Raw genomic sequence first — 8,510 nt, 5'->3', positions numbered from 1 at the left:
TGTTCTAATTGTGAACAAAGTTCACCTCCAAGGGGCAATTTTAAACACTTTTGGTCCCCGCTGTCACAAGCCCGTTAGCAAGTAACGGAAAACACTATTTTTGGGGCCAAAATTTAAAATTATTTTTGGGACTGAAAAATCATTAAAAATTTGTTGTATGTAAAGACTTTTTCGGAAATTTTTATGGGGCAAAATTGAGGGTCCAGGTATTAATTGGGTAAGTTGGGAGAAAATTTGTCGTCCTAAGGCAGAGGGTGGTTTTGGATTTAGATCGTTGATTGATATGAAAAATATACTGGCAGCCAAGTTGGTGTGGAGAGTTCTGGAGGGTAAGTCTTTGTGGGCTAGGTTTGCTAGAGCAAAATATGGCGATAAGTTCTCGACTCCGGCTCCTTTACATTCCACCATTCTTTGGAGGAATCTTCACGTTCACTTTCAAATATTGGATAGCCATTGTTGTTGGATAGTTGGTAAGGGGCATATTGACTTTTGGAGGGATCGGTGGTGTGAGGGTGATAAGCTCGATGAATCCAAATCCCTCCTATTCAAGGAAGCGAAGTTACAGCCTGATCTTTATAAATCATTTCTCACTAATGAACAACAACAACTATTCGATTTGATCTTGATGGATGATTCCTCTCAAGATCAATTAATTTTCACAGAGTCTTTGTCTGGGAAATTTAGTGTGGCAGCTTATTGGGAGCTTATTCGCACAAAATGTCCGGTCGTCAGATTCACGAAGAAGTTATGGCACCCAAAAATTCCGTTGAAGATTGGAGCCTTTTTCTGGAGTCTATCGTATGGGGCAATTCTGGTGGACTTGGCTCTTCGCAAACGAGGTTGTACTTCTCCTTCTAAATGTCGGTGCTGTGCTTCGCCGCATCAAGAAGGCCTGACTCATCTATTTGCGCAATCCGAAGTAGCTCAGGGGGTGTGGAAATACTATGCCATGATTTGGCATAAACCTTACACATATGGGTCCATGCAACAACTTGTGCACACTTGGACTGATGGCGATAGTGTTAATACGCAAGATGGAATGATAGCTTTGGGGATTCTAATGTTCGGGTGCTGGGAGATTTGGAAGAGCCGTTGTTGTGCTATATTTGAGGATACTCCTATGAACACCGTAACTATTATTCGAAATATGGCACCTTATCTTACAACTTTAAATGATGCCATGCAGGTTAGGGTCTCGACGGGCATGCAAGGGAGAATTGTCTTGCAGAATCTCAACATTCGAATAAAAGAAACGGAAACAATTATAGGCAGATGGATTAAATGGCAGCCTCCAACTCCCCCTCAAGTAAAGCTCAACGTTGATGGTTCAAGGAAAGGAGATTATTGCTCAGGCGGGGGTCTGATCCGCGACAGTAATGGGAAAGCGATACGAGGTTTTTCTAATTTCTATGGAAAACGGTCGCTTATATTTGCAGAAGCTCAAGCTATTATTGATGGTCTAACACTTTGCTGGGAGATGGGTTTTGAGCAAATCACTTTTGAATCGGATTCCAAGCTCGTTGTTGATATGATATATAATAAAGTCTCGATTGCATGGAAGATTCAATACCTTATCACTCGAATTCATCACCTCCTTAAAGATACATGGATGGGTCGGCACATTTTTAGAGAGGCGAATGTTGTTGCTGATGAATTATATAGCTAAGATGGCATATGAGCACAAAGAGAGAAGATCTTACTCAGTAGCTGATTTTCCTCGTCAAATTCGATCCTTCTTAATTTTAGATCGGGCTGGAGTGCCTCGCTTTCGTAAAGATTCGAGGATCCCTTGCTGTCAATGAGCTGGTGGTTAGGAAACTTTGGGTTTTGTGATAATTTCAGCTTCGCCCTTTTTTGGGGTCCTATGCTGATATTGAATTTTTCTTGGTGGGGTAAGTTTTTTAGGTTATTTCATAGTTACCCCCACCTGGGGGCTGTTTTGCAATTACGGAACCCGCTGCAAGGAGTTAGGTGGAGAAACAAGCCGAGTTTGCTTAATTGTGGTTCAACCCCTAGGGGCCCTTTTGGAATTATCGAATCTTTTGTTGCCTTAGCTCTAGAAGATTTAGTTTATTTCCTTTTTTACCACATTTTGTGGGTGCACTGTAATAGGCTCGACAGGGTCGTCTCTGATTTTTTATTACCATTGTAGGGGTACTCTTTTTCCTTATGTTAGGCCCACAAGGTTTTAACAAGGCCCCCAAACGTTTTATCATAATGGAATAATAAAATCTTTTTGGCCACAAAAAAAATTAAAAAATTAAAAAAAAAATCATTAAAAATTTAAAATATACTACTTATAATTCAATTTTTAATATAATAAAAAAATTAACTAAACAACTTATTTTTAATAATAAAAAAAATTAAGTAAACAAATTATTTTTAATAATTAGAAACTCTTTGACACCATCAAAATAAATCCCCAACCTTAAAATAGAAATTTAAAATAAACTACTTATAATTAAAATTTTAGTAATATTAAGTATAAATGAAATTTTTAATTATTTTCCAGCCCTAAAAATATTTTAATATTTTTTTTGTTAAGTTTGGGATTTTTTTCTTTTGTGGTTTGGTTTTATAATAGTTTTAAAGAACCGGACCGAACCGGCCGGTCGAATCGGTTCAACCGTGACCCGGCAATAAAGTGGTCCGGTCTGACATTTAAAACCGAAAAAATCGAAAACCGGGGTCAAATGACCAAAATCCGGTAGGACCGGGTAAAAATCCGAGAACCGACGAGTTAGTCGAGGAACCTGGTTTTCGGCCAAAACATCTCAAATCACCGCTGAGTTGGTTATTTGTGGCTAGATTTGAGCTAACTTTCAATGACTTAGTAGTGGGTGGCCGGATCTAGTCATGAATGGTCGAAAGATTGTCGGTTGTGATCATGGGTGATTGAATACGGGTGGCCAATTGCTGGATTTGAAAAATAAAAAAGTGAAAAAATATAAGAGTAAAAGCAATATATTATAAAAAGTGAGGTGAAGTAGATAAAAGTGAAAATAATAAGTGGGAGATTAAAAATATAAAGAAAATAATATTTTTTTAAATATTAAAATTAATAAAATAATGGCATATTAAAAAAAATTAAAAACCCGGTTGAACCGGTTTGACCCTATAAACCCATGAGCCAAATGATCGTCCGGTTTTGAAAACATTGGTTTTAAGGTTGCGGATTTTTATATGGTTTCGGCGAGTTTCTAATTATTAATAAAATAATTTGTTTAGTTAATTATTTTTATTAGTAAAAATTTAATTATATGTAATATATTTTAATTTTTTTATTATTTTCCAGACGTAAAAAAAAGGGTAAATAGCACTTTACCCCCTTGTGGTTTCAACTTGTTGCACTTTACCCCCCTGTCATATCAATATAGGCCTTTTACCTCCCTGTGGTTTGCACAATGTAGCGCCCGTCAGTATATCCGTTAAATGTTAACGGAGAGTGCATCTCACTCGCTCGAAAATGACTTGGTTGAGTTTTTTTTACCATAAATTAATATTTTTACACATTTCAACCACTTTCAACCACTTTCCATTCAATATTTACCATTTCTTCTTCAATAAATACCCCCACCATCTTTTCCAAATTAAACCCTAATTCTCATTTTTTTTTTTGCTGCTGAACAACACCCCCCCTTTTTTTTTTTGTGATGTCTTCTTCTTCAAACAACTATGAAACTGTCGATCTACGATACCACGGGAAGATATGTTCTTGTGGAAGAAAAGCTGTCATAAAAATTGTTGAAACTGAGAAGCCATCAAAGGGTCGATTATATTTTGGGTGCTCCGATTCAAATTGTGGCTTTCAAGGATGGTGCACTCCCTACTCAATCAATGGCATATCAACTGGAACAACATCAGCTAGAGCTGGAGAGGGAATTGAGCAAATGGTTGTAGGCATAAAGACTAGGGTTCAAGTACTTGAAGCTAAACAAGAAATGGTGAAGCAAATGATGGTTGGATGTCTTTTTCTGTATTTAATTTCAGTTGCAATTCTTGTTTGTAAGTTTTGAAATCAAAAGCTATTACTAATGACTACTAATGTCTCTGTTTCCATAAACTGCATATATCAATTGCCAAATAATTTGCAAAATTAACAAAATATAATCTGCAAAATTAACATTCACCAACAAAAAAACATTTTCCAACTGTTTCAACAAACAAACACATTGTTTTGCATAAGTGGCCAAAATAAATAACCAAACAAATAACTTGTTCATTGTTCAACAGACAACAAAAGATCCACTGAGCCAACTAACAAAAAAATGATCAGTTTAGATTAACTAACAAAAACATGGCTCTCAATGGAAAAAGTAAAAATCATAAAATTACTTCAACTCAGTTTGGAATCAAGGCATCCAAACTGGTTTTTTCTTACCTTTCACTTGCCTTTTTCCCTGCTTTTTACTACCAACTGGACCTGTTTTTGATCTCTGGAACAATGCTCCATTAGGCCCATGCAGTAATGTTGGTTGAGAAGAGGTAGTTTGGGAAAATAAATTCTAAACCAAAAAACATAAAATGTGGTTAAATATTTACAAATCAGGTCTGAAAAATGAAATAAATGTGAAATGCAAACTAACCTCAAAAGTGGACTGTGATAAAGGTGGTTGGGAGGAGAGACTTGAATGCAGTGCTGCAGGTACTTGAATTGCAGGACTTTGTGCAAATGAATTCTGCAGAAACAATAAATCTAGTTAGATATATAAATTTAAAAATATTCAATGATAAATATTGAGACAAAACAAATACTCAATGATAAAATATTGAAACAAAACAAATACCTCAAAGGGAACAGGTTGAGAAATGCCTTCACTGTTTGCAGGTACTTCAATAGGAACTGATGCCCTCTTAACTCTGGGAGGTTGGGGATTTTTTGCCTGCAATAAATGAATAGATAAAAAATTAGTATTATCCAAATAATATGAAAATGAAAAGTACAAATTAAGTAAATAAATTACCTTCAACAACTTAGAATTAGGATGCATTTGTCCCTTGCATCCTCTTTTATTATGTCCAGTTTGGAGGCACTTGGCACATGTCACTGCCAATTTCTTTCTTGAAACCTTAGAAGGATTTCTGCTGCCTTGTTCATCAGCTGTTTTGTTTCTTTTCTTTTTTGGTCTTCCTGGTTGTTTCTTAATAATTGGAGGCAGAAGTTGTGGCAATCCAGTCATGACATAATCATGTTCTCCTGGCACTGGACATATTTGAAAGTTGTAGGTGGCCAAATAAGCTTCCCTAGTATAGCATGGATGCACATAGTCCTCTGGCTGATGCTTGTTCATATATATTGCACTGACTGCATGCTTACATGGCAGTCCACTCACATCCCACATCCTACAGGTGCAACTTCTTGCTTCAAGATTAACTGAGCATTGTCTAACATGAGGCCCCTCATGGCACTCTACTTCATATAGCATCCCCCCAGACCAAGTAGGAAAGCAATTAGCACTGGCTTCTTTGATTTTCTCCAATTTCTTGAAGATATTAGGACCAAGCTTTCCCACATGCTTCAGCATACCATTTCTTTTTACTTGAAACCTTATCATTAGAGCTTTTCTAATCCATTCCAGCATAGAAATGATGTGCATATCTCTGGCATCTATGATGTAGTTATTCCAGCTTTCATTCATATTGTTCACAAGTATATCACACTTAGCTCTTGGACTGAAATGTGACCTGGCCCAGTTTTGAGGAATAGCATTCATTAACCACTTGAATGCACAAGGACCTTCCTCTCCATTCTCAGCAACAATTGGTGGATCAGCCTTTTTTATTTCATTCATGTAGTACTGCCATTCATTCTTGTTTGCAGTAGATGCTGCTTTCCAGAATAGATCCTTCAATTCTTTGCCTTTATACTTCATTTTGAAATTGGCATACATGTGTCTGATGCAGTATCTGTGCTCCACACCTGGCATGAGTTCATTTATGGTCTCAACTAGACCTTTTTGTCTGTCAGAAATAAACACCCACCCTCTTTCTTGAACACTTCCCATATCATTGAGTAATTGGAGCAGAAACCATGACCAAGTCTGCTTGCACTCAGATTCTACAACAGCAATTGCAAGTGGGAAGAGATTGTCATTCCCATCTCTGCAAACAGCACTCAAAAGCTGACCACCCACTGATCCTTTGAGGAAACATCCATCTAACCCCACTATAGGTCTACATGCTGCTAAATACCCACTTTTTTGTGCAGCCAACCTAGCATACAGCCTTAAGAACCTAGGTTGAGTTCCTCTGTTATTTGCTTCTGCAGTTTGAATCTTGAAACAACTCCCAGGATTGTGGTGTAGCACTGTTGCACAATAGTCTCTCAGCAGTGCATATTGCTTCTCTATGTCTCCCTCCACAAGCTTCTTTACTTTATGCTTGGCTCTATAGACTTGCCACCTACTGATATCAACATTAAGGTCTTTCCTTACCTTTCTCTTCATGGACTTCACTTTTATTTCATGGTTGTCTCTCAAATCATCAAGATATTCTTCAGCTAAGAATCTGGCATTTACATGTCCATTTTCATGTACTCTTCCACACTTGTGCTCTGATATGAATGACTTGATCTGAAATGTTGATGTATTGCCAATAGGTGATGCATGAATCCTCCAGCCACAGTCTTGCTTGCACTTGGCAGTTATTTTTTTGTTCTCATTCTTTATGTTGGTGATAGCATGACCTCTGAGTACATTCCATCTGACCATAGCTTTTCTAAAAAGTTGTGGTGTGGAGAACTTCAACCCTACAGACAAAACAGGATTCTTCATGCCAGTAGCCTCATTGAATTCCTCATACTGTTCACCTTCATCATCACTATTCAAGATGTCTTCAGCTTCCATAGGATCTCCACAATCAGACCACCATTCTTCCACTTGCACATCAGGACCCTTACTTGCCTCTTTTCCAATAGTTTCAGTCATAAAAATATCATCATGTGGGACCTCCAGGCCTTCTTCAAACCAGCTAGGATGACTACTGACTTCAGATGGTGGTCTATCTTCATCTTCTTCATAATCTTCATCATCACTATCATCATCTTCTTCTTCTTGCTGATTTTCTTCTTGTTGTTCTTCTTGATGGTTTGTTTCTTGTTCATTAGCTTCTGGAAACATCTCTGCAAACACTTCATTAATAGCTTTATCAATATCTTCATCTTCTGGATCAATATTTCTCCCATCTTCTTCTTCAACATTTTCTGCATACATGCAAATGACATCTAGGCCTTCATAAGCTGTAACCATCTGAATTACATCCTCATCCCCCTTTAATTTTTTCAAACCTCTATCTAAAGTTTCACCAGCCACTCTATAGTAGATCAAACATCCCTCATTGATTCCCAACTGAGAGTGATACAACTGCTCAAAGTACATATAAGACAGTGTGGCTCTATCTTCAATTTCTAAAAACTCCACCATTCCTCCAACATACTTGATCATAGGTTTCCACATAAAATTTCCTCCATAATGGAATTCTATAGTCACAGGGTTCCTATAATAAGAAAAAATTACATAATGCATAAGATTTAAGTACATAATTAGAGCTGAAAGAATATAAAAAAAAAAGTTCCAGATAATGGCTAATTATGTACTGCAAGTGGATAAAATTGGTCCAAAATTGGGAAATTACATAATGCATAATATTCAGTACATAATTAGAGCTGAAAGAATATAAAAAAAGTTCCAGATAATAGCTAATTATGTACTGCAAGTGGATAAAAATTGGTCCAAAATTGGGACCATTCTTCCAAAGAATAAAAAAATCGAACAGGGACCACAATACACATTGAAAGCAGACAAAGTGACATAAAAGAGACAATTCGAACAATATAATAAGGGCAAAATCTGAGACCAATAAAAAATTTCAGTATTTCGCTCAGATAAATTAGGGATTCGAGCCATATCATAAAAAAAATTGTGGACGAAAAACCTGGGTATCTCTATTTAACGAAATAAAAACAAAAATCAGCATAAATATTGCATAAATATTGACGAAGAAGAAATTAAAATGAATAACTTACTTGGGAACTTCCATGACTCCTTCGCAATTCGATGTATTGTGCAAGCACCTTCTTTCACCTTCTTTGCACCTTCTTATTGTCGTAATCACATTCTTTGAGCACTAACTCCCTAATCTTGCGAAGAACTGGTTGAATACGATTGAAGCTTGTGAAATCCAGAAGAGTTAATTTGGGAATTTAGGGTGAGTTGTGTGAATTTGGGGGAAACGATTTACCACCTGTATGAGGGTCGTGGTTAGGGCGTGTAAATTGTAAGAAATAAGAAGGGTATTTTAGACATTAACCATCCTCCGTTAACATTTAACGGATATACTGACGGGCGCTACATTGTGCAAACCACAGGGAGGTAAAAGGCCTATATTGATATGACAGGGGGGTAAAGTGCAACAAGTTGAAACCACAAGGGGGTAAAGTGCTATTTACCCTAAAAAAAATTCAATTTTGGCCCAAAAATATTGTTTTCCTTTACTTGCTTACGGGCATTTAA

General features: G+C 36.9%; 2 protein-coding genes across 3 annotated transcripts; both read right to left on the bottom strand.

Moving 5' to 3' along the window:
* Positions 1 to 4,130: 4,130 nt before the first annotated feature.
* On the bottom strand, positions 4,131 to 5,726 carry LOC105952133 (uncharacterized). Of its 2 annotated transcripts, XM_088821080.1 has the most exons (4): positions 4,965 to 5,726; positions 4,788 to 4,883; positions 4,587 to 4,679; positions 4,131 to 4,505 (listed from the first exon to the last, which is right to left on the bottom strand). In XM_088821080.1, exons 1-4 carry the CDS (start codon positions 5,712 to 5,714, stop codon positions 4,353 to 4,355), a joined length of 1,092 nt encoding a protein of 363 aa, XP_088677206.1. In that variant the 5' UTR covers positions 5,715 to 5,726; the 3' UTR covers positions 4,131 to 4,352. The 2 variants fall into 2 exon arrangements, with proteins under 2 accessions (XP_088677206.1, XP_088677204.1); XM_088821078.1 differs by having other exon boundaries at positions 4,788 to 5,726.
* On the bottom strand, positions 5,714 to 8,191 carry LOC148772716 (uncharacterized). The gene is made up of 3 exons (XM_088822306.1): positions 8,024 to 8,191; positions 5,890 to 7,494; positions 5,714 to 5,774 (listed from the first exon to the last, which is right to left on the bottom strand). Exons 1-3 carry the CDS (start codon positions 8,035 to 8,037, stop codon positions 5,714 to 5,716), a joined length of 1,680 nt encoding a protein of 559 aa, XP_088678432.1. The 5' UTR covers positions 8,038 to 8,191.
* Positions 8,192 to 8,510: the final 319 nt, after the last annotated feature.

This window comes from Erythranthe guttata, chromosome 1 (genome assembly GCF_056151865.1).
Source record: "Erythranthe guttata isolate IM_541 chromosome 1, IM_541, whole genome shotgun sequence".
Taxonomy (NCBI): domain Eukaryota; kingdom Viridiplantae; phylum Streptophyta; class Magnoliopsida; order Lamiales; family Phrymaceae; genus Erythranthe; species Erythranthe guttata.
Note: the sequence above shows the minus strand (reverse complement) of the source record. Positions and strands in the feature narration are given on the sequence as shown.

What these genes read in the sequence shown, in the direction of transcription:
- LOC148772716 (XM_088822306.1), bottom strand. An exon ending in AGATACTGCATCAGACACAT is followed by an intron (nt 5,775 to 5,889) that starts GTATGCCAATTT and finishes GAAATAAAAAAG; the next exon opens with GCTGATCCACCAATTGTTGC.
- LOC105952133 (XM_088821078.1), bottom strand. Translation starts at nt 5,714, where the DNA reads ATGAATGCTATTCCTCAAAACTGGGCCAGGTCACATTTCAGTCCAAGA. An exon ending in CTCAACCTGTTCCCTTTGAG is followed by an intron (nt 4,680 to 4,787) that starts GTATTTGTTTTG and finishes TTGTTTCTGCAG; the next exon opens with AATTCATTTGCACAAAGTCC. An exon ending in TATCACAGTCCACTTTTGAG is followed by an intron (nt 4,506 to 4,586) that starts GTTAGTTTGCAT and finishes TTTTTGGTTTAG; the next exon opens with AATTTATTTTCCCAAACTAC.